The sequence below is a fragment of the Podarcis bocagei genome (assembly GCF_964188305.1).
Source record: "Podarcis bocagei genome assembly, chromosome: 14".
NCBI lineage: Eukaryota > Metazoa > Chordata > Lepidosauria > Squamata > Lacertidae > Podarcis > Podarcis bocagei.
The window spans coordinates 50,574,499-50,601,394 of record NC_138139.1 but is presented as its reverse complement, the minus strand read 5'-3'; the positions used below and the strand labels follow the sequence as shown (position 1 = coordinate 50,601,394).

At 47.7% G+C, this 26,896-nt stretch overlaps 1 protein-coding gene across 5 annotated transcripts in view; it reads left to right on the top strand.

The window, feature by feature from the left end:
- The window catches only part of MPRIP (myosin phosphatase Rho interacting protein), a 159,636-nt gene that overhangs the window by 61,514 nt on the left and 71,226 nt on the right, over positions 1–26,896 (top strand). For all 5 annotated transcript variants that reach the window (XM_081169328.1, XM_081169327.1, XM_081169332.1 and 2 more), the window contains exons 4-5: positions 16,053–16,204; positions 21,523–21,607. In XM_081169328.1, coding sequence (XP_081025454.1) covers positions 16,053–16,204; positions 21,523–21,607 — 237 coding nt within the window. The remainder of the gene's footprint in view (positions 1–16,052; positions 16,205–21,522; positions 21,608–26,896) is intronic.

Genomic DNA, 26,896 nt, shown 5'->3' with positions numbered 1-26,896 from the left:
AACGTTGGGTCTGGATCAGTTCCTATGGGGAGAGGCGGTCCTTGAGGTATTGGCAGGCAGCTGCCGAGGAAGGCAGGAGCAGCAGCAGGAGCGGCTTTCGAAATTCCCCAAGCACATTTTGCACCTGGCTATCAGCAACTTGCGACCAAGTGAAGATGCCCAGGTGCCAGAACGGTGCCTGACGTCTCCACCATCTGGAGGTGCATGCCTGGGGATCCTTGGATCTGGACCGGTCCCACCCAGTAATAGCAACACCTCCTATAGAATTCTAGCCGTTATATTTTATCTGCCTAATCGGAATGAATTTCAAGAACCAAAATGTTGTCTTGAGAAACACAGCTTTTGAGCTCCCTGGCCGCAAGATGGCAACTAGACGTTCCGTTTCGGCGACTGTAACTCTGGCTTAAGGAGCCATTTGGCAGCTATCTTCTTTATCTGAGCTTATTTAACACTGAGCTGTGTGAGTAAGCAGATTTCTCCCCTTGCTCTCCTGATTCTGGGCGCAGAGGTGTGGATTGGGGCTGGAACGAGAGAGTAAGTGTTTGGGCAATTGCAATGGTGGCACAGAAAGAGGAATATCACATGGTGTGGGGACTCATGTAGGGTTTCCTGGCTTGGCTGAGGCTGATGGGAATTGTAGTCCAAAACATCTCCACTAGGTTGATGGAGGCTGGCTTAGAGGGTCCTCATTCCTGCTTTCTTTTTGTTGCATCTGTTTTATTGCGTTTGGCAACAGATTGCACATCGCAGTCAAGCAGAGCGTTAATTGTGTTGTTTGGACATTCCTCTTGTCTGCCTCAGAGACAATTGCCTTGCTTGCTGTTCTGTTTGCTGGTTTGATCTGTCTGTCTGTCTGTCTGTCTGTCTGTCTGTCTGTCTCTTTCTCTCTCTCTCTTTATCTCCTCATTGGCCAAGCTTGAACAGGGAAGCAAAAAATAGAGCTGTTGATTTGAGTGATAGGAAGAAGAGAAAGGGTTGGGGTTGGGAAATCTTATTTACGGTCACATTTGGCATCTGATGGTTTGTCTCCAAAATGCACTTGGGGCATGCATGAAAAGTTTGCTGGCTGGGCGGAATCAGTCTCCCTAGCACCAGTTTAATTTCTGATTTTGCACTGAGCTGGAAAACAGATGGTGGGCACCTGCAGAACTGCCTCAGGGTGTCAGGTGCGTTGTAGTAGATTTATTGTCATAGAATCATAGAGTTGTAAAGTTGGAAGGGAGCTGAAAGTTCATTAAGTCCAACCCTTGCAGTTCTTCTTGTTAGGAATATAAGAAGCTGGCACCCCAATACAGTATATGATTAACTCCAATATATGTAACTCCTATATATGATTGCAGCAGCGAGATTGTTCCATGCACAAAGATGGAAAGATACTGCCTTACCCACTGTAGACAAATGGCGGATAAAAACTATTGGACTTATCTGAGATGGCAAATTTAACATGTGTAATTGGTCTTTAAGGTGCTACAGGAAGGAATTTTTTTATTTGGAGAAAAATAATTACTGGCATTATTAAGGATTGGACTTTTTCATATCAGGATTTGAATATTGAAAAAATACTAGTTTACAGAAGATAGAATGGTTGGATCTTAATGAGTGAATACTATATCTTGCTGCAGGACAGAGAAACGGAAGGTTTTTTTAATCTTCAATCTTTAATCTTTTCTCTCTCTTTTGCTTTCTCTTTCTTTCTGTCTTTTTCTTTTCTTCTTTCTGCCTCTGTTCTGTTTTTGATTAAGTAGCTATTTTATTTCAGTGTATTATAAAAATATGCTTTTTAATTGATATGAACTTTTATATACAGTCACACCTCTTGTTACGTTTGCTTCAGGTTAAATCTTTTCAGGTTGCGTCCCGCGGCAACCCGGAAGTACCGGAAAGGGTTACTTCTGGGTTTCGCCGCTTGCGCATGCGCAAACACTCAAAAAGACGTCATACGCAGAAGCAGTGTAGACGCGGGTTGCGTTCTGCTCATGTTGCAAACAGTGCTATGGAACAGATCCCGTTTGCAACCAGAGGTACCACTGTATCTTTGAATCAATATCAATATATATTTACTAATCTCATCAGGCTACTCACTCATTTAGCAGCTGCTCTCCAGGGTTGAAGCTGGGACTTATAGCATCCTAAGCATGGCCTCAGGGATGCGGGTGGCGCTGTGGTCCAAACCACAGAGCCTAGGGCTTGCCGATCAGAAGGTCGACCGTTCGAATCCTTGCGATGGGGTGAGCTCCCATTGTTTGGTTCCAGCTCCTGCCCACCTAGCAGTTTGAAAGCTTGTCAGAGTGCAAGTAGATAAATAGGTACCACTCTGGCAGGAAGGTCAACGGCGTTTCCGTGCGCTGCTCTGGTTTCACCAGAAGCAGCTTAATCATGCTGGCCACATGACCAGGAAAAACTGTCTGCAGACAAACGCCGGCTCCCTCGGCCAGTAAAGCAAGATGAGTTCCGCAACCCCAGAGTCGTCCATTACTGGACCTAACAGTCAGCGGTCCCTTTACCTTTAAGCATGGCCTCTGCCACCAAGTCTCTCAACTGCATCTCCCTTACATCCTTCTCCCCCCCCCCCTTTCTCCCTTGAATAGTTAGCCTGTTTGGTATTTTTCTGTACCATGGTTATGTAAACCTTGCCTAAGGGCCTTGAAACGAAACATTTGTTGGGGGCACTAATCCCATTTGAAAACAGCCACTGGGACGTCTCCCTCTAAGGCTCGGAGGAGACACGGCGCTTCCTTTCCCCTATGGGAATATCCAGGCTTTTAATCCTCTTTGTTAGAAGTTTGGACCATTCCCTTCCTCCCGGCGCAATCCTTTCCTGAGCCGGTGGCATCCTTAAGTCAACATGGCTCCGCTGAACCCCAGAAACAGCTCCTAGGGACTGGGCTGAAAGCAGGAACCGGAACCCGCTGCATTCGTCGTATTACGAGAAATGATGAGAAGCCCCCTCGCTTCTCCCTGTGCCACTCTCCAATTTTAAGCACCCAAGTTTTCCTTTCTGCACATGCATTGGTGGGCTTTAATCCTGACTGGCTCCAGCTATTTTGAGGATGTAGCTCAGGGGTCAGCAAACTTTTTCAGCAGGGGGCCAGTCCACTGTCCCTCAGACCTTGTGGGGGGCCAGAATATATTTTGGAGAAAAAAATGAACGAATTCCTATGCCCCACAAATAACTCTGCATTTTAAACAAAAGGGTACATTCTACTCATGTAAAAACACGCTGCTTGGAGTAAGCATGGATTTTGGGAGTCCACAGCTGTGCCATCTGAGGGCAGAGGCTGCTGCTGGGCACCAGATGTGGAATTGTGGGAAATGACGCTTTTCATCGTGTTTATTATTTTTGCAAGCTGATTTGAGGCATTTTGTTTTGTTCCCTACAATCAAATTTTAAGGAATCAATAAATTTCCCGGCAATTGCGAGAGGCGAGGTTACAGGGAACCAGGCAGAGGGCCTTCTCGGTGGTGGCATCTGCCCTGTGGAACACCCATCAGATGTCAAGTCAATAAACAACTATTTTACTTTTAAAAGACAACTGAAGGCGGCCCTGTTTAGGGAAGTTTTTAATGTCTGACGCTGTATTGTTTTTAATATTCGGTTGGAAGCCGCCCAGAGCGGTTGGGGAAACCCAGCCAGATGGGCATGGTATAAACAATAAATTATTATTATTATTATTATTATTATTATTATTATTATTATTATTATTTCAAAGGCATTGCTGCAAATGAGCATGGAGGCCTGGCCAACTTCCATGGGTAGTCTAATGCTCTACGAATCTGTCTAGTCCTCTTTTAGAGCCATCTGGGTTGTTGGCCACCACTGCCTCATGTTGCAAGGAGTTCCGTAGTTTAACTCTGCGCTTCCACCTTGCGTGGGCCCTGTTGCTCCTTGGAAAAGAAGAATGCTACAATTTGTATGATTTAAACAGGCCATGCATTTGACGCGAAGTTTTGTTTTGTTTTTTTTAAAATCTTTATTAGTTTAAAATGCAAACATACAACGAAGTTGGGCATAACAAAGTTAAATACAGAAATAAATAAAGGAAAAAAATCATGATGTAAAAACAAAAAAACGAAAAAACAAGAAAAAAGGAAAAAGAAAAGAAAACCAAAGATTTATACAACATCATGTCTATCAAATAAAAGTTTCTTGCAAGTTTTATTTCATATTTTATTTTACTTCATTTTATAAAGCAGGCCACCCCCACCCACCCCCGATTCATAGAAGGGACCCTAGGGTCATCTAGTCCAACCCCCTGTGATGCAGGGATCTCACCTGAAGCACCCAAGACAGGTGACCTCATCCAACCTCTGCTTTAAAACCTCCAGGGAAGTAGAGTTCACAACCTCTGGGTTAGATAAGGTGGTGCTCTCTGGATAGTCCTGGACTCCAACTCCCATCAGCCCCTGCCAGCGTGCCCATTGGCCAAGGACAATGGGAATTGCAGTCTGTCTACATCATTGGCTTCCTTCATCTTGGCTTGTGGATTTTGACTAAGCCACATCTTGGTTTTTGAGCTCTTACCTGTCATCACCTACTTATTTCTAATAGGGCTGCTTTTATAACTTAAAGCATCTGTTGATGTATTTGTAACCAAGCCGCCTAACCTTTGCATTGGGAATAAAAACAATAGTTTGGAAGAATGGTAATGATAATAAGAAGTACCACATTTCTCTTATAATTTTCCCTTTTGAACTAAACACAAGCTGGCAGGCGAATGTGATAAGGAAGAATGAAATCACCACAAATTTTAAAAAATCAAAATCAAGTAGCAATCCATAAAAACAGCACAAGTTAATAAAAAAGTGATAATTCATAGTCAGATGGGACTTATGTGTGGTCCCAGAATTCCCTTCTGCATGCAAATGGAGAGCAAATAACTTTTCTTAGAACTGTGTATAAATTTTGTTGCTTGTAATAAAATCGATCTGTGGTCTTTAATCAAGGCAGCAGATTTTAAATTAATCAGCTAATTAATCAATCAGTGCTGTTTAAATTAATCGAGCAATTTAAAAAAAGAAAAAAATAGGGTTCAAATCTAATTTGTCTCCCCTCACCAGATATTATGGAAACATAGCCTCTGAAAGGACATGTACCGTATGTTGTGTTGCTGGTGGCAACAAATTTGTGGCTGGCCGAAAAAAGCCGGCCACAACTCTTTTAGACTATTAACGTGGTGGATGGACTAAGTAACGCAACCCTGTTTGTTTGGTTTTAATTTCTTCTTTCCCACCATGAGACCTAGAACCTTAAAAATACAGTTTGAGAAGACTTTCAGGATATGAAATCCATTCTGTAGTGATCCCTCCTGGAATGTTCCCTGGTTCCCTTCTGTAGTTCATTTTTTTAAACTCCTCTTTTTATTCCAGAATACCATTTAAATCGGGCTTCCTCAACCTCGACCCTCCAGATGTTTTGAGACTACAGTTCCCATCATCCCTGACCACTGGTCCTGCTAGCTAGGGAGCATGGGAGTTGTAGGCCAAAAACATCTGGAGGGCTGGGTTTGAGGAAGCCTGATTTTAAACGACGACAATGCTCAGACAGCTTCTTCATCCAGCCTGCTCCTTGTAGCTTGTTGCTACAGTCTTTGCAGCTGGTGGCTGATTCTGGAGCTCGCTTTGTCTTGAAGGATTCGCACTAGGGTGTAATTACACAGGACTATGTGAATATTGGGTGTTTTGTTTTGTTTTTGTCACCCCTCCTTTCCACCCTTCCTTATTGGCATGTGATGCAAAGAATAGCTTTTGGAGCCTCTTGTGAGTGTACCCAAAGCCATTCTTTGTCCGCCAGCCGGTCCTGGGGGCATTGAGCAAAACGCACAGCGACTTTAATTATTGCTTTTTTGTTTTTCTTCTTCTAATTGCCTCTGGGTTTTGGTCTTAACTCCATAAGCTGCTTGGTGAAATTAAATGCCCTTCCAGGAGAGTCTGTCTTTGCCGCTCCTGAGACTTGGCTTTTGGGGCTAATTTGGCAAATTGGGACGGTTATGTAAGGCAGGGAACAAAAGCCGTACCTGATACCCTTTTGAAGTCATGGATACTTGTGTTTTTAATGTGGAATGAGAAAATTCCACAGGAACTGGATAGGAGTTCTTCACAGGGTTCTGTCTCTCTTGGCTGAGAACTAGTCATTAGGCTTCCCTTTTTTAAATAGAAAACCAAACTACAAGAGGCGCATTATTAATATTTGCAGTAAAATCAGTGCACCAACAGTTCACAACTTGTAGTTGGTTAGACACTGAGGTCAAGCTCTGAGAGCCTTCTGGCGGTTCCCTCTCTGTGAGAAGTGGGGCTTCTCGGTGGTGGCGCCCGCCCTGTGGAACGCCCTCCCATCAGATGTCAAGGAGATAAACAACTATCTGACTTTTAGAAGACATCTGAAGGCAGCCCTGTTTAGGGAAGTTTTTAATGTGTGACATTTTGATGTATTTTTAATCTTTGTTGGAAGCCGCCCAGAGTGGCTGGGGAAACCCAGCTAGATGGGTGGGGTATAAATACTGTGGTACCTTGGGTTACAGACGCTTCAGGTTGCAGACTCCACTAACCCAGAAATAGTACCTTGTGTTAAGAACTTTACTTCAGGATGAGAACAGAAATTGCGCGGCGGCAGCGGGAGGCCCCATTAGCTAAAGTGGTACCTCAGGTTAAGAACAGTTTCAGGTTAAGTACGGACCTCCGGAACAAATTAAGTTCTTAACCCGAGGTACCACTGTAATAAATTATCATTATCATTATCACTAAGATGGAGGGTACTCTTGCCTCCAGCATTGACAAGTGGCCTTGGTGTCTAGGAATCCCTATTTCCAGCTGTTTCTTAATCTCTGGGTCGTGGGTTCGAGCCTCACATAGGGCAAGAGGTTCTGGCATTGCAGGGGGCTGGACTAGAGAACCCCCCCCCCCGGGCCCCCTTCCAGCTCTACAATTCTATCGTTCTGAGAAATGCTTGGTATGACATTTCTTAGCATTGGTGGGGATGTGAAAGATGGGATTGCACTTGTATCCTACTTTTCTCCCCCTCATTGAATCCCCACAACACCCTTTCAAGGAAGGTTGGGCCGAGAGGCAGGCACCAACTTCTGAGGTCAGCCATTGAGCTTCACGGCTGGGTGGGGATTTGAACCCAGGTCTTCCACGTCCTAACTCCAAACACTCGCTGCACCACAGTGGCTCCAGGGTTCCTTTCGGAGGTTGACTGGAAGGGTATGTAATTGTGGCGTGTTCTGCGATGGGAAGAGAAGACGGCAACAGACCCATGCCCTCTGATGGTAAAGGTAAAGGGGACCCCTGACCATTAGGTCCAGTCATGGCCGACTCTGGGGTTGCGGTGCTCATCTCGCTTTACTGGCCGAGGGAGCCGGCGTCCAGCTTCCGGGTCATGTGGCCAGCATGACTAAGCCGCTTCTGGCGAACCAGAGCAGCGCACGGAAACGCCGTTTACCTTCCCGCTGGAGCGGTACCTATTTATCTACTTGCACTTTGACGTGCTTTCGAACTGCTAGGTCGGCAGGAGCAGGGGCCGAGTAACGGGAGCTCACCCTGTTGCAGGGATTCGAACCACCGACCTTCTGATCAGCAAGTCCTAGGCTCTGTGGTGTAACCCACAGCGCCACCTGCGTCCCTCCTCTGATGGCAGAAAGAAGGCCACAGAAATTCTCGCTTCTCTCACACACTTTGGTTTGTCTTTGGTGCACGCCTGAGCCCTCGGAGGAAAACAGCAGCAACACACAGCTTGACACACGCAGATAAATATGTATATATATATATATTTTAAAAACGCCAACTTGTTTGTCTGGAAGCAGTTCTTACTTGCTCCCAGCCGAGTGTGTAATTTGCAAACCTGAAGTGCAAGTTTTGAGGGACAGGTAGGGCAGAGGAGTAGCATAGAGGCTCCCTCCAGGGGAACCCTAATGGATGGGACAGGACTTGGGGGAGCATAAGGACCCCCCCCCCAGGGGGAAATCCAGGGAGGGGGTAAAAATCTCAGGGTGTGGGGGACTGGTGCACTCTTGTCGCCTGATGTGACTATTATCTGTCCAGGACTTCTAAGCTGTAATAAAGGCTTGTCCTGCCTTGTGGAAGGGCCATAGCTCAGTCATAGAACATCTGGCTAGCTCAGTTGGTTAGAGCGTAGTGATGATAACGCCAAGGTTGCAGGTTCGATACCTGCATGGGACAACTACATATTTCTGCATTGCAGGGGGTTGGAATGACCGCTGGGGTCCCTTCCAACTCTACAATTTTGTGATTACCATTATCCATCTCCCTTAATTGACAGAAAATTCTGGATAGATAGAAAACGGAATAACTTTGATTTCTATGATCTGTTTTGCATACAGAAGGCAGGCCTCAGGTTCTCTCCAGGTAGAATCATTGAACAATGGGAAGGGACCCCAGGGTCATCTAGTCCAACCCCCCGCAATGCAGGAATCTTTAACCCAACCTGGGGCTCGAACCCAAGACCCTGAGATGGAAGAGTCTCATGCTCTACTGACTGAGCTCTCCCATATAGGGCAAGGGAAGAACCCTTCCTGAAAGCCTGGACAGCTGCTGCCAGTCCGTGCAGACAGTACGGAGGCAGATGGGCCAGTAGGCAGACGAGGGTCCCTGTAAGCCAGCTGTGCTGGGTACCACATCTCTGTGTGTCGCCAGAAAGTTGGCACGTGGTGGTCAGTGTACAGGGCAGGTTGCTCTGTTTTTAGGATCAGATTTCGGACGTTCCTTTCACAGGAAGCGCTCTAGATCTCTGGTGCTTTTCCCCAGTCCTACTGCCAGGAAAACTCTTTACTGGGTGGTCTTGGAATTTGCTTGCAGCAAACGGGTGTTTCTTTCCCTTCGTTGAAAAGGGACGGCTTTGATAAGAAAACTCTGATTGTTTGGCACTTTTCTGCTTTATCCAACTGTATAGATAAACTTTTATGGCCGCTTTATGCAACTGCAGCCTCTGTCTTAAGGTTGCTACAGAGAGAGGTTAAGTTCACCTCCCATCTCCCAAGGGACGGGGGGATATTTGGGAGAGGTCCCAGGGTATCAGGTTCAGCTGAAAAATGCAGTGTTCTCTGTGGTGTGTAGTTAAATAGATGGATGTTACTGGGAACAGATGGATCAGTCTTATTTCCAGTCTGCGTCAGTTTTACGTGTGTTCACAAGTCTGTTATGTCCTGTTTCCCCATCAATCTGCAAATCTTTTTTTTAAAAATCCTTGCAAAAAATATGCATTCAGTCTCTTAATTTCTCAATATATGCATCTCTGGACACATCTGTCCCCAAATTGGCAACTTTTTGCTCATTTTGAGCAGAGAAATACATTGCAAAAATTTGGAGAAGTTCAAAATCCAAAGGATGATTGCATTCTGATCCGTGTCCGTAACCCAGGAGAGGTGCAAATGGGGGCAGTTTGCTTAAAATGATGGACTGAACAAAATCCCCCTCCTTCCCTCTCTAGTCACCCCTCTGTCGCTGCTGACGGCATTTGTCACTCTCCCTAGGAAGGCCCTCTTCTCATTCAGAGCATAAGAAGATCCATTCAGGATCAGATCAGAGTTCCACCAGATCTAGCATCCTGCTTTCCACAGTGGTCAGTCATTTACTTCTGGAAAGTTTGCCAGCAGGGTGTGGAAACAACCACCCGTTTTCTGCCAATATTTGCCTCTCCCCCCAGGACAGCTCCTTGGACGCCTCCATTTTAGAACATTTAAAACCCGGAAGTGAATGCTCCAGTTTTCAAATGTTTTTTGGAAGCCGAACAACCGACTTCTCAGTTGCCGAACATTTTGGAAGACGAACGGGCTTCCGGAACGGATTACGTCCGACAATTGAGGTTTGACTGTAATTACCATTGATAGCCTTGTCGTCTATGCGTTTCCCTAATTTATGACAACCGAGAGCAGGCCTTCACTATACATTTAAAGCACACAACCTCACAAAGAATTGGGACAGGCTGTGGCAGATTGAGCAGCTGAGAAAAATAGTGGGTCCAATGGTCAAGGAGGCAATTTCTGAGTATTCTGTAGAGCAGCGGTTCTCAACCCCTGGGTTCCCAGATGTTGTTCGACTACAACTCCCATCATCCCTGAGCTCTGGCCTTTCTAGCTGGGGTTAAGGGAGTTGTAGTTCAACAACATCTGGGGACCCACAGGTTGAGAAAGGCTGCTGTAGAGGGAAGTAAGGGGCAGATGGGGCTCGGTCACCTGGGAAGGTAGCCCATCTAGGAGAAGGAAGACCTGAACTGACACTGCCTTGTGGGATATCTGATGGAGAAGAAAAGGCTCAGGAATAAGCCCTACGCAAATCTGGAGTGAAGTTCCGAAGATGGTTGGATGGAAGAAGAAGAAGAAGAGTTTGGATTTGATATCCCGCCTTTCACTCCCCTTCAGGAGTTTCAAAGCGGCTGACATTCTCCTTTCCCTTCCTCCCCCACAACAAACACTCTGTGAGGTGAGTGGGGCTGAGAGACTTCACAGAAGTGTGACTGGCCCAAGGTCACCCAGCAGCTGCATGTGGAGGAGCGGAGACGCGAACCCGGTTCCCCAGATTACGCGACTACCGCTCTTAACCACTACACCACACTGGCTCCTTGTACGCCGCCTCCTGCGGCCAAGCTGGTGCCAAACGTCTTGCTCTGCTTTCCTTTGGACCCCATCAGCGAGGCCGAGAAGGGGGTCTTGTCGTCTGAGCAGCCGAGGACCTCCAGACACGCTGCCCAGGCTGGCACCCTGGGGCGGTCACTTCGGTGCTCGTAACGCAGCAAAAACAATGCGGGAAGCAGCAGTTGCGAGCTACCGGTTTCTGCAGCCACAGCAGGCGCTGTGATTCTCCAGTGGTTTGACGACTTCACCCCCGGAGGAGCACTCCATTGTCTCTCAAGGCAGACGGGTACCAGCAATTGTAGTTTCTGGAATTAAAGTTGCTGGAAGTGGTGTTGCTCTGTGAACGGGGGAAACTGCCGTCCTCCAGGATTCTTTGCGCTTGAAATGTGTGTTGTCCATGCTTTAAATGCAGCGTGCAGATCTGCCCGGATCCGTGAAACTGCTTCCATCTTCCTTTGTGTTGATGATTTCCCTGAGGTTAATTATTTGTTAACCTTCTGGTAGCTGGACTTGTGTTTGTGTGTTGCAGCTGTATCTGGAAAGGAGTGGAGCAGGCCCGTGGCCGAGGTTTGCTGGGGGTGAATCGCTGCTGCGAAGCACGATTACAGCTGCATGCGAGAATTCCCCATATAAGGTCAAAACAGCCTCGGAAAAATAAAAGCTTGTTTGATTCCATCAGCCCAGGGGAAAGAGAGGGGCGGGACCTGCTTCACACATGGCTCTTTTCTCCCTCACATTATTATCCTTCTGGCTGATTTCCCCACAACCGAGAAGACAGAAGCCACCTGGAATAAAAGAGACCTGCCCCATCTCCTGGCTCCCCGTATTTAAACTTACAAGCCTCCTCACACACCCATTTGCAGCATGCCTGTATGCAAATACTGGACTTCAAGCAGGAGTTTTAGGGGTTTTTTGTGGGGCAGGGGCATTTTAAATATGGAGGGTGCCCTGACCCTTTATCCTAGGTGGCATCCATCTTTGGGGGCCAGAATGACAATTCCCTGGTTTATTTATTTTGGGGGGCATTTTGCACCTGGTTGTTGGCCGCTTGTGACCAAGTGAATATGCCCGGGCGCCATCAGACATCTCCACCATCTGGAGGTGCATCCCTGGGGGAACCTTGGATCTGGACCGTGTGAGCATAAATGGGCAACTATGCAAACTCACCCCCACACATTTGAAGAACCATTATACCTCTTCAAACAGCCACAGCCTCCCGCAAATGATCTTGGGGACGCAGGTGGCGCTGTGGTCTAAACCACAGAGCCTAGGGCTTGCTGTTCGGATGGTTGGCGGTTCGAATCCCTGTGCCGGGATGAGCTCCCGTTGCTTGGTCCCAGCTCCTGCCAACCTAGCAGTTCAAAAGCACGTCAAAGTGCAAGTAGATAAATAGGTACTGCTCCAGCGGGAAGGTAAATGGCATTTCCGTGCGCTGCTCTGGTTCACCAGAAGCGGCTTAGTCATTCTGGCCACATGATCTGGAAGTTGCATGCCGGCTCCCTTGGCCAGTAAAGCGAGATGAGTGCCGCAATCCCAGAGTCAGCCACAACTGGACCTAGTGGTCAGGGGTCCCTTTACCTTTATTCCCTTCACAGAGCTATGTTTCCCGGAATAGTTTAACAACTGTTTCTTCTTCCCAGCGAACTCTGGGAACTGTAGCACTGAGAGGAGAGACTTCTCTGCACCCTTAACAGACTACAGTTCCCAGGATGCTTAGATGAGTGGAACCCACGAGTATTAAAAATTGTGTGAGAGCGCTTTATGTGGTGTCAGTGTGGTATAAACCGCCTTGAACTCTTTCGAGGGCAGGGTGAAAATATAAGGATGCTGAACAAGTTTGGGCATCCGACAGGGTTAAGTCTTCCTGGCTCTCTTGACGCTTGAGATCCGCCTGCTTCTCAGTCTACCTCTTTGCTCCCGGCTGGTCCGATTGGCTGTTTAGACTTGCTGTCTGCCTTGAGTAAACTTTACGCCTCTTTTAAAAAATGTCCCCTGGCTGAACTTGCCATCCCCGTCCATGAAATGCTGGGAAGACAGACTCTCTCTCGCTCCCCGGCCAAAAAACCCTCCCCAGATTCTGCTGCTACTTCAATTTCCACCCTATTTGATGGCTGTGTGTTCAGGTGGTTGTTCCACTTTGCAAGGAATTGTCTATTCTGATAGTGGCTCCGCAGCTCCTGGGGATACTGGTGTAGTGTTCAGAGTGTCAGGCTAGGACCCGGGAGAGCAGGATTTGAATCCTCCCACTCGGCTCACTGGGTGACCTGGAAAGCCAATTCTATGTATCTCAGTATTGGACTGCATGCAATAATCCTATAAGGGAGACCATTATTGATCAGGGATGGGAAAACTGGTTTATTCCTAGCTTGCCATTTTCAAATGCATCCACCTTGAAGTTAGACCCATCCTGTTCCCGCATTGATTTGTGATTTTCAGAAAAATCTGCTTGAATATTTGCATCTGAATGCGCATTCTAAGCCTATTTTGATATATTATTTGGTCTGTGTTCAGACACCCCAGAAGCATGGGGAAAAGGTGGATAGCTTAAATTTCAATCTTCATGTTGATCTAGGAGGGTGAGGTTCAGGCAAGCTCATCCTCTTAATTTCCAAAGATCAAATTCCTCCGACATCACTGATACTATTATCCCCAAAATTCAGAAAGTTTGCCCTTGTAGATTTAGATGGTGGTATGTACCAGGGAACCTCTGCGTAGGTTTGCGGCCAAGGCAAAGTTTGAATTATCCTAACTCACTTGGTAGAGCATTAGATTCTTAATTTCAAGGTCGTAGGTTCAAGTCTCGCTTTGGGCAAAAGATTCTTGCATTGCAAGGGGGTTGGACTAGATGACCCCTGAGGTCCCTTCCACCTCTACAGTTCTAAGAATTAGCTGCGGCACACCGTAGATTTCAAAAACAGCCCAGCTAGCTGGTGTTTAAAAAGCACAGCAAGCTCGCTGCAATTTTGGTTGCTCCAGGCATGCCTTCTACAGTGGTACCTGTCAAGAAACCATTAACCTCTTGCACCAGCAAGCGCCTGGCTGTGGGAGGCCCAGCTGTGTGGGGCGAGAGCCGCATCGCTGCCACCATTTCCTCTCCTCCTCCTCCTCCTCCTCCTCCACTTTCGTGCCTGGCATCCTTTCCAAGTCTTCTGAGAAGCTTACTGATGATTTATACTGCTAGAAAACGCTTGTGTGTGCCTGCCTGGCTTGTCTGCCACGCTGCTCACCGAGGGTTTTCAACTTGGCAAGACAAGGTGGGCCGTTGGGGGCCGTTTGTTGCGCATGTAAACACAAATTGGCCATGTCCCGTGGGGGGGGGGCGAATTCTGATGCAGGCTCCTTCTCCCTCCCACGATGCTTCGCCAGTGTGCCTTTGCTGGCATGTTGTAAATCTGGGGTCCCCAAACTAAGGCCAGCGGGCCGGATAAGGCCCGAGGGACTTGTTTATCCGGCCCATGGCGATCCCCGCCGTCCGCTCTTACCGGCGCTGCCCTGCGCGGCCACCCACTTCCAGGTCGGAGGAGCACCGGAAGTAGCTTCCCATGGGGGGAACGGGGAATAGTGTTGTATGACTGGTTATGCACCTGTGCAGAGAGGCCATTTTTGTCAAGGGCTAACGTAATCCTAGCATGTGGACAGCGGCCTTGGGAGTAGCCTATCTGATTGAAAGAAAATGATTTTTTTGTGATCAAATTACATTAATAGCGGCTGAATTTTTAAGTGCTGTCCATGAAGAAAGAATGGGCCATGATAAAGAGACTTAGTGGTTTTTAATGGTAGGTGATGTTGCTGTGTTGTATTATATTATCTTTGTACATCGATTCATTTCTTGGAGTTAAGAATAGGACTAGGATAAATTGTGTTCATTGAGCCCGTATTTTATACAGTCTGTATATGATGTTTGTTTGTTAATGTGTGGTGTGTTATGCCTAATAAAGGATTTTGAATTTGATTTTTTGTGTGAATTGCTCGTATTCCACGACCTATATTTGTAGTAAGCAGAGACGTTACAGCCCATTTTGGTGTGGAGGGAAAATTGGCCGTCTGTACCATTAGACAGGCGTGAGGGCACTGTCTTGAGTGGCAGATGTTTTGGGGGGGGGGCAGGAAAAGCCCCTCTGACTGTACTTTCCTGCCCAGGAGGACACAGTCCCCATTGCCAGCCTTGAGATGAGATTCTGCTGCCAGCCCCGTCTTGCGTGGGTGGCGGATGCAGAATCTTATCCTTCGCCTCGGGCAGCAAAATACCTTGAGCTGCCCCTGAGATTGGCCTTTGGTTTAAAAAACATGGTGATTTCGGGTGAGGGGGCAGCACTGGGAAGGAGCCAAGATCAACAGCGAGTGTGTTTTGGAAAAAAAAGGCAACCCAGAATAATTTGTTTGGCAGGTGTATATAGCAATGCACTGAGATGACTATGTTGGCTAATAATAAGCTATCGTGGTGACTATTATGTCCTAGGATAGCTCAGTTGGTAGAGCTAAAAAGAGAGAGAAAAAGACTTCTGATTCTTTGTCTGTCAGCTTCCTAGATGGGCAAAATCCTTGCTCCCAAGTAGTATCCAGCTCTTCTACTTTCCACAAACTAACCTTTTTTTCAGACTTAAAACCCAGATACCCCGCATATTCATTTTCCTTTTTGCACAAAAAGTCCATAAGGGGTTTCCCGTTATTAATAAAGGGCAGTGATGATTTTTCTATAACTAAACACGTCAACTTTGCCGTCTCAGCCAAATCCATTAATTTCAGTCGCCATTCTTCTGTAGTAGGTAATGGCAAACCCTTCCATCTTTGTGCATTTAACAATCTTGCCGCTGTGATAATAAAACAGTGGTACCTTGGTTTACGAACTTAATCCGTTCCGGAAGTCCATTCTTAAATCAAGGTGTCCTTTCCCATAGCAGCGGGGGACTCAATTTACAAATGGAACACACTCAACAGTAAGCGAAACATGTTCTGCTTCCAAGGCAAAGTTCACAAACCAAAACACCTACTTCCGTGTTTGCAGCGTTCTTAATCCAAGTTGTTCATAAACTAAGCTGTTCTTAAACCAAGGTACCGCTGTATTTCAATATACGATCCCAGGAACTGTGCAGTTCTTTAAGGGCGCTGGGGGGTTGTTTGGAGACACCTATTCAAATGCCCTTTTAAAATATGTTGGGGGGATTAATGGGTTCTTGTTTTTGTTTTTATTATGTATTTTAAGTTTATATATTGTGATTTTATCTTGGCAACTGCCCTGAGATCTGTGTTCTAAATTTAATATATATAAAAAAGAGAAAACAAAAAAAATAAACTACAGCTCCCATCAGCTCCAACCGGCAGTGTTACACTAATGGGAGTTGTAGTCCAAAATGTCCAGGAGGACACCTGGGTGGCAAAGGGTGCTGTACAGGAAAACACTGAACCTGTGAAGCATGCTCTCGTCCTTCCTCCTTATAACTTCCCCGCTTCCATTCTCCCTTCTAGCCGACCACCCTTCCCCAGGGCACCATCAACATGAACCAGTGTACGGATGTCGTGGACGGGGAAAGCCGGACCGGGCAGAAGTTCTCCCTCTGCATATTGACTCCTGAGAAGGAACACTTCATCCGAGCGGAGAACAAGGAGATCATCAGCGGGTGAGTTGGCAGCAGAGAAGGCAGGAATCGAGAGAGGCCACGGCATGCCGCAAAATTCTCATTTCGCTGCTGGAGCAAGAGGGCCAGGGGGTTCAAGGAGGGGCCGTTTCTGCACCTCGTGATGCTGAGCCCCCCTTGTGGTGTGCCAGGGACCCCCACATTTTGACTCTCGCATCCTTGGTTTGTTCCAGGTGCCTTGTGGGATGTTTGGGCGATGTCGCCCTCTTCAGGCAAAGGAGGGGATAAGAATGTGCAACATTGGCCTCTGCGATTGGCTGTCAGTCTGAAGCCTTTGGATAGGCTGGCCCTTGCGCAGATATTGGGAGCTTGGCCTCCTGCCCTTGCCTAGTCAACAGCTAACACCCTAGTCACCCCTCCACCCCAAGTCTTTCCAAATGTCGTTGAACCCAGAAAATCATATATTTGTATCAGGGGGTGGAATTGCACGCCAATTCCATACCAATGTGAGACACTGTATGAAGATATATTTCAAAGAAGCATCACTCCTATTACAGCTCCAGCGGCTGGCTAGCCCTTTCCTGAACAAACATAGACGATGCCAGTAAATTATATAAGTTTTTGTTGTATGAGTCTTAGTCTAAGGTCCAGAGACACACTTGCTATAGAACTTAGCACGGTTTCCCATTTCTTGGTCGATATCGACTTAGCGTTGCCAAAGTCTGCTGGGTGCTAACACTTAGAAGGCCCTGTTCCACACACACACACACACACACTGGCTTGACCATGGCCTCCACCTGCTCTCAAAAGTCCCAGCAGTTCTGCAGGGAGTCGTTTGCTTCTGGGAATGTCGCACACAAGCCGATCTTATTGCAGTTCCGGCACACTCTCTCCTTGGCCTTTTCTGGTTTTGACTTGGTCTCTGTTCCCCTGCTGTCCCCTCTCCCTGTGTACACAGCTGCTCTTCCTCTCTTTCCCAAGGAGGACTGACCTTAGGAAGGAAATTAAAATGAAATATTCCTCCTCCTCCTCCTCCTCCTCCTCCTCCTCCGTTCCCTGCAGCCTACTTCCCGGGGCCTCGCAATTTGGCAAACGCTGAACGGTTAGGCGTCTGAATAGGGAGATCTCCCTTTGAGGCGCAAATCCACCCGTCTGCCTAGGCCAGACATAGGCAAACTCGGTCCTCCAGGTGTTTTGAGACTACAACTCCCATCATCCCTGACCACTGGTCCTGTTAGCTAGGGATGATGGGAGTTGTAGTCCCAAAACATCTGGAAGGCCGAGTTTGCCTGTGCCTGGCCTAGGCCTAAAATCTCAGCCTGTCTCCCTCCAGAGCAGTTTCTTCACCCAAATTCTGAGCAGTGAAGCACACTTGCTTTTTCTGAGTTGGTAATGTGTTCCTGAAAGGATATACTTTCAGAGGCAGTTAAATGATCTACTTTCAGAGGCAGTTAAATTCCTTTTGCAGACGTTCCCCACCCTAAAGTTTACATTCTTGCGAAGGCCCTGGGTTAGGCTGCTTTTAAAATCAAGGTGGGCGTGGATCACTGAGGACTAGGATCATTTTCAGTCCCGAGCCCGTGGCAGGCTAGAATCCTTATGCAAAGACGTCTTGAGCTCAGCAGGTCTGCATGGAGCGGAAGTGGCAAACCTGAATTTCCCTGAGCTGCAGCCGGCTAGCCTCTTTCGTTCTATTTTTTTGCCTCTTAAACCTGCAAATCCTGAAATAGGCGTTAAAACAAAGGGGGGGGGGAGATTGAAATGAGCACAGCAGACAGGGAGAGGCAGAATCCAGGCTGCGGAATTGGACCTGACCTGTTGAGCAGGATTTGCTTGTTTCCTCCGTCTCCCTGTCACAGCTGTCCTGCCCAAGTCGGGCTTGATCTGCGGGAATTAATTGTTCCCTGAATTTCTTGCCCGTCTCTCTTGCTGGGGCCAGAGTGCTCCAGCCGCCTGCAACCCCTTTCTTGGAGAAATGCTTCATGCCTAAAGAAATGTTCGGACTATGTACAATGCACGGTGGTGCAAACCTGTACGGTTTGGGGAGATCTGGTTCTGTCAAAACTGGGGTTAACAGGGGCAAATCGGCCGGTCACTTGACCTTAGAAACCGAATTGGCGTCAGTTTTGTTCCTTTGAGGAGTTATCCGTCACAGAGCTCCCTGCTCTGAGTCACAGCGAGATTTTTATGTGCTTTATGGACTGCTTTTAAGCTATTTAAAGCGTGCTGGAATGCTGCCAGAGCAGAGGGCAAATTGGCCACATCCACACAACACATTTAAAGCACTATCATACCACCTTAGGCAGAATTCTGGGAGCTGTAGCCTGTTAAGGAGCTGAGAGTTCTTAAGAGGTTCCCTGCACAGAACTACAACTCCCAGCATTCCCTGGGAAGAAGGATTGATGACGAACAGTCGGATAATTGAAGCTCTGTGAGGGGAACAGGGGCCTCTCTGCCTCTTTAACAAACTACAGTTCCCAGGATTCTTTGGGGGAAGCCAGGACTCGAATGCTTTGCATCTGGCCTGAGCCTCGCCGATTCTTGGAATTCTGCTGTTAAGAGGATAAGCCCAAAGTCTGTGGTCCTAAACAGTGTTAGAAACTCAGATATATTAGCTCATCGTCAAAGGGTAGCTTAAGTCTGGGATATGTTTGCTACAATGGTACCTCTAGACATGGACTGCCAGCTCAAATTGTCAGAAACTGGTATCGCGATCTGAGTGCCGTGCTAGTTTCAGGCAATTTATCAATATATCGCTCATCTCTAGTGTCAGGATCCGTCTCCAGCACCTTCAGAAACCCTGGGGTCGGTGTTGACAATACTGAGTTAGATGGACCCAGTGGTTTCACTCTGTCTTAGTCGACTTTCTGTTCACCCTGGGAAGGGAGGCAGAGAGCAGTTGCTCCCTCCTAAGTGAGCCGTCTCAGGGGCTGCTGGCACAATTCAAAGTGTCAGTGCTGACCATTAAAGCCCTAAATGGCTTCGGTCCAGTATACCTGAAGGAGCGTCTCCACCCCCATCATTCAGCCTGGACTCTGAGGTCCAGCTCCGAGGGCCTTCTGGCGGTTCCCTCCCTGTGAGAAGTGAAGTTACAGGGAACCAAGCAGAGGGCCTTCTCAGTAGTGGCGGCCACCTTGTGGAACGCCCTCCCATCAGATGTCAAGGAAATAAACAACTATCTGACTTTTAGAAGACATTTGAAGGCAGCCCTGTTTAGGGAAGTTTTAAATGTTTGATGTTTTATCGTGTTTTTAATATTCTGTTGGGAGCCGCCCAGAGTGGCTGGGGAAACCCAGCCAGATGGGTAGTGTAATAATAATAATGATAATAATAATAATAATAGGTAAAGGGACCCCTGACCATTAGGTCCAGTTGTGGCCAACTCTGGGGTTGCAGCGCTCATCTCGCTTTACTGGCTGAGGGAGCCGGCGTACAGCTTCTGGGTCATGTGGCCAGCATGACTAAGCCACTTCGGGCGAACCAGAGCAGCACACGGAAACACCGTTTACCTTCCTGCCGGAGTGGTACCTATTTATCTACTTGCACTTTGATGTGCTTTCGAACTGCTAGGTTGTCAGGAGCAGGGACTGAGCATCGGGAGCTCACCCCATCGCGGGGATTCGAACCGCCGACCTTCTGATCGGCAAGTCCTAGGCTCTGTGGTTTAACCCACAGCGCCACCCGTGCCCCAATAATAATAATAATATGTTGTTGTAAAACCACTGGATTTCCAGCAGCTTGATTTCTGAGATCAGGCTGCTTCTGTCATGCTGCTCACGTGAAATCCCCCCCCCCCCCGCCCTCCATTGAGGTTGGAGTGGGTTCCTGTTTGGCAACACGACGTCCATCTGTTTTAGGTTTGCAGCTGCTGGCTTGGGGGTGGTGTGAGAATTTGGGGTGGTTATTATTACGATTATACGCTGTATTCTGTGCCCTTGCTCCCTCTTGAGAAGCTTGCGTCTGGGAGCTTGCGCAGTTCAGAGTCGCTAGAGAGAGAGAGAGAGAGAGAGAGAGAGAGAGAGGCAGGCTTTTATTTTCACGGTGGTGTTGAATAAACTCCTGAAAAGTAGCAACTTAGCCCTGGAGTACACGGACGCAACCCCATGCACAAACAGTGCACCCTGTGCTTGTTTGTGTGTGTTGGAACGGAGATTAGAAACCACCCCACCGCTTGGGAGGGGAAGAGAAGCCATTCACATTGAGCAGGGGTTTGGGGGGGGGAAGGGGGCACAGTTATTCCTCTGCTTGCACCAGTGCCCACGTTGTTGCTGTTTGCACAGAGAAGATTTGAGGAGTAATGGGGAAAGTTGTAGCTCAGAGGTAGAGCATCCATTTAGCATGCAGAAGGTCGCAGGTTCAATCCCCAGTGTGGTGGTGTTGGTGTTATTAATAATATTATTATTAGGGTTTGCAGTCGTAGAAGAGTTGGGAGGGACCATGAGAGTCATCTGTTCCAACTCTGTGCAATGCAGGAATCTTTTGCCCAACATGGAGCTTGAACCCCTGACCCTGAGATTAAGAGCCTCATTCTCTATTGTCTGAGGTATTGCTCTGCTGGAAAATGGTACCGGATTCATAGAGGGCAGTGGAACATATACAACCATCCTTTTCATAACCCACAAGCCCTCATAGTCTATTCAGATGAGCCATACCTTTCCAACGCCTCCCTTATTTTGAACTGCAGATGTTTGGAAATGGACTTGGGACAGTTTGCATGCAAGTTGTGTACTCTGCCACCACATTATATCCTGTCCCCCAGAGCAACAGCTGCCTGGATGTCTCCAACGTAAGGGGGACTGTGTGTGTGCGTATGTGCTTTGAACACAGAGCCATGGCAAGACTCTTACGTTGTTTTCCCTCAAGTCAGATTTCCTGGTTAGTCCATTGACTTAAAATTGCAAATGTTAAAAGCATTGGGAATACCGCTTCCACCCCCTCCGATCTACCCCGGTGTTGCACAAGCCCAATACAGTGGTACCTTGGTTTACAAACTTAATCTGTTCCGAAAGTCCGTTCTTAAACCAAAACCGTTCTTAAACCGAGGCACACTTTCCCTAATGAGGCCTTCCGCCGCCGGTGCCCTTCTACCGTTCGGATTCCGTTCTTAGACCGAGGTAAAGTTCTCAAACCAAAACACTATTCCCGGTTTTGCGGAGTTTGTAAACCAAATCATTCTCAAACCGGACTGTTCTTAAACCGAGGTACCACTGTAATCTACCTCTTTCTTTAATAGATGCTTGTAGCCAACCAGCCAACCTGCTCCATGAAAGGGGGAACCACTGCCAGTCTCACCTGGCTCTCGGAGCCTTTTCCGGATGCTTCCCGTGACACGATTCCTAACTTTCCTCTCTTTCCTCCAGGTGGCTGGAGATGCTGGTTGTCTACCCAAGGACGAACAAGCAGAACCAAAAAAAGAAGAGGAAAGTGGAGCCCCCGACTCCGCAGGTAAATTGGTAGGAAGGGGGAAGTGATCCCCACCAGTTATGGCTAGCAAGATATGGGACTCCCTTTGAAAAGCACGCCTCTGAAACGAAAGCAGCTTTTCACAGCTTGCTCATGGCTTTGCAGCAATCATCGTTTCTTTTTCTTTTTTTACCAATTTTTAAAACTTGATTTCCCAACTCTTATCAAATCAGCCACAAATTAAGACAGATTTAATACCGTTTTTTCCAAAAATAGGTTTCCCGCACTCCATTCTTGATGCGTCTAAGGTTTCCTCTTATCACTGCTTTATTTTCCTAGTTGCTTCTAGTTCACATTCCATTCCTTACAATTCACCTTATATCATATTGGCCGGAATATAAGCCGCACCCGCAAATAAGCCTCACCTTTAAAATTCAAGGGGGGGGGAGACAATACCTGAATATAAGCTGCTCCCTTAAAATTCCGCAGGCACTCACACCCATAAATGGCAAATGTAGAAGAAAATCCGAAAGTGGTATCATAAAAGCCCATTTTTGTAAGGTCGCAAATTTAAGCCGCACTTTAACTTTTCACCGTCAGAATTTTGGGGGGAAAGTGTGACTTATATTCAGGCCTACATGTTATTGCAGTAGTTTTTGTTTTTTTGTTATTTTAAAACTTATTTATCCTTATCCGTCAGCTATTTCTGCACGTATAATCTTTTAACATTTGCAATATCATCTTGCGCTCGTCTTTTCAAGCGAGAAAGAAAGTGGGGTCAGGAGGGAGCACCCAGAACCACGTTCTGCGCTTTCTCTGTGGAAGTGTAGGACTTTGCCTTACCCTGAGTCCTGCCTCTCGCTTGAGGAAGAAGTACAGTTTTACTGCCAAGATCTTTGGTATTCAGAGCCATGCAAAACAGGGTTCAAAGGCTCAGCAGGAGCTGTGCATGGCTGCGCAAGCTAAGACATTGGTCCAGCAAGCAACACGCCCTCTCAAGTCCCGTTATGTGGGAATGGAAGCATGGAAAGGGAGGCTGTTCTTTGGACTGGGCAAGCAAACGGGAATTCCTCCTGCGAGGGATAGACCTAGGCCATCTGTTCACAACCTGCGCTGGCATCTCTGTGACCCAGAAGATGGGGGACATAGAATCATAGAATCATAGAGTTGGAATATACCACAAGGGCCATCCTTGGCTTGAGAGCAGTACATGTGAAAAGGATCTAGGAGTCTTGGTTGACCACAAACTTGACAGGAGCCAACAGTGTGACGCGGCAGCTAAAAAAACCAATGCAATTCTGGGCTGCATCAATAGGAGTATAGCATCTAGATCAAGGGAAGTAATAGTGCCACTGTATTCTGCTCTGGTCAGACCTCACCTGGAGTACTGTGTCCAGTTCTGGGCACCACAATTCAAGAAGGACACTGACAAACTGGAACGTGTCCAGAGGAGGGCAACCAAAATGGTCAAAAGCCTGGAAACGATGCCTTATGAGGAACGGCTAAGGGAGCTGGGCATGTTTAGCCTGGAGAAGAGGAGGTTAAGGGGTGATATGATAGCCATGTTCAAATATATAAAAGGATGTCACATAGAGGAGGGAGAAAGGTTGTTTTCTGCTGCTCCAGAGAAGCGGACACGGAGCAATGGATCCAAACTACAAGAAAGAAGATTCCACCTAAACATTAGGAAGAACTTCCTGACAGTAAGAGCTGTTCGACAGTGGATTTTGCTGCCAAGGAGTGTGGTGGAGTCTCCTACTTTGGAGGTCCTTAAGCAGAGGCTTGACAACCATATGTCAGGAGTGCTCTGATGGTGTTTCCTGCTTGGCAGGGGGTTGGACTCGATGGCCCTTGTGATCTCTTCCAACTCTATGATTCTATGATTCTATGAGTCCAACCCCCTGCCAAGCAGGAAACACCATCAGAGCACTCCTGACATATGGTTGTCAAGCCTCTGCTTAAAGACCTCCAAAGAAGGAGACTCCACCACACTCCTTGGCAGCAAATTCCACTGTCGAACAGCTCTTACTGTCAGGAAGCAGCATCTCTGAACCAGACTGAGCAGAACTTTCCTCCTGGGAGGCTGGGCTATCGGTGGGTCCTGGAGATGGTGCCAGAATGAGAGGCAAGGCCAGCGCAGGAGCCGGGAAGATGCAAAGTGCTTTATTGATCATAGGATCGTAGTAGAGTTCGAAGTCCAGCCCTCTGCAATGCAGGAATCTCAGAAAGTTTTTGCTGATGTTGAGTTGGTATCTCATTCTTGTAACCGGAATCCATTGGTTCGGGTCCTAGCCTCCCGAGCAGGAAAACACAAGCTCGCTCCATCTTCCATGTGACAGCCCTTGAGATATTTAAAGATGGCTCTAATAACAACAACAACAACATTTTATTTATATCCCGCCCTCCCCAGCCGAAGCCGGGCTCAGAGCGGCTAACAACAGTAAAAATAACACAGTTTACATAAAATCATAATCATTTAATTGAAATTCATTCTAAAATCAATTCATTCTAAAATCAATTCAGAGTCAAATTAATGGCAACCATTGGGCTAGAGTTCTGTGAGGATTACAGAAGGAGAGAGGGGGTCAGACTGTGCCTTGGCCAAAGGCCTGGTGGAACAGCTCTGTCTTGCAGGCCCTGCGGAAAGATGTCAAGTCCCACAGGGCCCTGGTCTCTTGTGACAGAGAGTTCCACCAGATTGGAGCCATGGCCGAAAAAGCCCTGGCTCTGGTTGAGGCCAGCCTAACCTCCTTGTGGCCCGGGACCTCCAAGATGTTTTTATTTGAAGACCGTAAGGTCCTCCGCGGGACATACCAAGAGAGGCGGTCCCGTAGGTACGAGGGTCCTAGGCTGTATATCTCCTCTCAGTCTCCTCTTTAACATACCAGCCTTTTCAACCTTTCCTCATAAGGCTTAGTTTCCAGACCCTTGATCATCTTGGTTGCCCTACTCTGCGCACATTCCAGCCTGTCAACATCCATCTTAAGTTGTGGTGCCCAGAACTGGACACAGAATTCCAGGTGTGGTCTGACTAAGGCAGAATAATACTATGACTTCCCTTGATCTGGACACTAGACATGTATTGATGCAGCCTAGAATAGCATTAGCTATTTTTGCTGCTGCATCACACTGTTGGCTCGTGATAAGTTTGTGATGAGGGGTGGAGTGGAGCACCAGAAGGGGAGCTCTCCTCTCGATCTGATTCCCTGAGGTGGTTCACCCATCTCCTGACTCCCTGGAACAGCTCATTCCAACCTGTTGGCCCCTCTCTGGGTGAAGAACAGCCAAATTCCCCTAACCCTCACCCTGGTCTGACCAGCCCCTCCACGATGTGTCCTCGGGACACATGACAGACTGCATTGGTCCGGCTAGCTCAGCGAGGGTTCAGGCAGGAGTCTCTCTCTCCCTGGCCTATGTGGGAGCAGCACAGATTGAGCCTGGGATTTTTTTTCCCGTCCCCCCCCCCCCCAAATGCCAAGCAGGCACACTGACCCTGAGGCACAGTCCTCTCCCTGCACAGAAACTTGCATACAAGGGACTTGCTGTATCTAGGTCCAAATAGCAACACCCTAGAGGTCCCGGGCCCTAAGGAAGTTAGATTAGCCTCAACCAGAGCCAGGGCCTTTTCAACACTGGCCCCGGCCTGGTGGAACGCTTGTGTCTCATGAGACCAGGGCCCTGCAGGATCTGATTTCTTTCCACAAGGCCTGTAAGACAGAGTTGTTCTGCCTGGCCTTTGGCTTGGAATCAACTTGATCCCCTTCCCCTCTTTCCTTTTTCCTTCTGTGATGGAACTCCTATTTGAGGACTTCCCAGGCTTTTTTTCTGGCCCACGTAGGACCAGTCTGAATAGTTGGCCTTGGTGAAGATTTGACGTTTTCATCCCCAAAAAGTTTTTGATTTGAGTTTCTATTGAAATGAGACTGTATTTTAATGTTGTATTTTAATCTTGTTTTTAAGTTGTATCTTAATCAATTGTTTTATATCTGGTGTTAACCCCCCTGAGCCTGGTCTTGGCTGGGGAGGGCGGGGTAAAAATAAAATGTATTATTATTATTGGGATGTGGGTGGCGCTGTGGTCTAAACCACTGAGCCTCTTGGGCTTGCCGATTGGAGGTTTGGCGGTTCAAATCCCCGCGACAGGGTGAACTCCCGTTGCTCTGTCCCAGCTCCTGCCAACCTAGCAGTTTGAAAGCACACCAGTGCAAGTAGATAAATAGGTACCCTTGTGGCGGGAAGGTAAACGGCGTTTCCGTGCGCTCTGGTTTCCATCACGGTGTCCCGTTACACCAGAAGCGTTTTAGTCCTGCTGGCCACATGACCCAGAAAGCTGTTTGTAGACAAATACCGGCTCCCTTGGCCGAAAGCGAGACGAGCGTCCCAACCCCATAGTCGCCGTTGACTGGACTTAACCGTCCAGAGTTCCTTTACCTTTTTCACCACATGGTGTTCATGTGCGTACACAGAGTGACACCCTCCTGCAGCAAGGCAGACAAAGGCTACTTCCTGGTTGCTGCCTACAGGCTTTCGGCTCCCTTTTCACAGCTGGAAACAGGGAATGTATTGTTGACTGTCCACAGGCCTCCCCAGTTGGATTGGATTACCCAGAGCTCTGGTTTCCCTACAGGGGAGAGGTTCCCTGGAGGTGACTCTGAGAGTAAGAGGCCACAGCTGAGGTTGAGGCCATTCCTAGATCTTTTAGGGGCTAGGACTGCGTTCTCTGGGGATCCAGTGACAGCGTTGGTCTCTTTTGACTATAAATGGTAAAAAGAGAGAGAGACAGAGAGAGACCCAAAACCCTGGTGCAGGACCATGACTTATTCTTTCCTGCCGGAGTCTGTGGGGGGTGAGAATTCAGCTCCTGATCCTGTCCGAATAGCTGCTCTTCTTCTCTGGGACTGACTGTGTTCAAGGCACACAGCTCCCCACAAAGACAGCTCAGGACTGCGGTTTATCCCTTTGAGAGCCTGAAGTTCGCAGCACCCTTAACAAACTCCAGTTACCAGGATTCGGGGGGGGGGAGTTGTGTACTTTGAAATTACAGTTGTGTACACAGACTTAAGGCTGAGATTTTGTTGCTGGGTTGGGTTAACCCAACGGGTCAATGGCATGGATTCGTGGGCCTGCCCAGGAAGATTCTGGCATTTGGGGTCATGAGATGGGAGCCACATGAACATCTCCCCAGGTTGTCATTGTTGCTGTTGTTAGAATTTGTATACCGCCCTGTACCCAGGGGTCTCCGGGCAGTTCACAGAATAAAATCAAGATATAAAACCACAAAATTCATAATAAAAGTAAAAACAACCCAATAGCTCCCCCCCAAGCATTTAA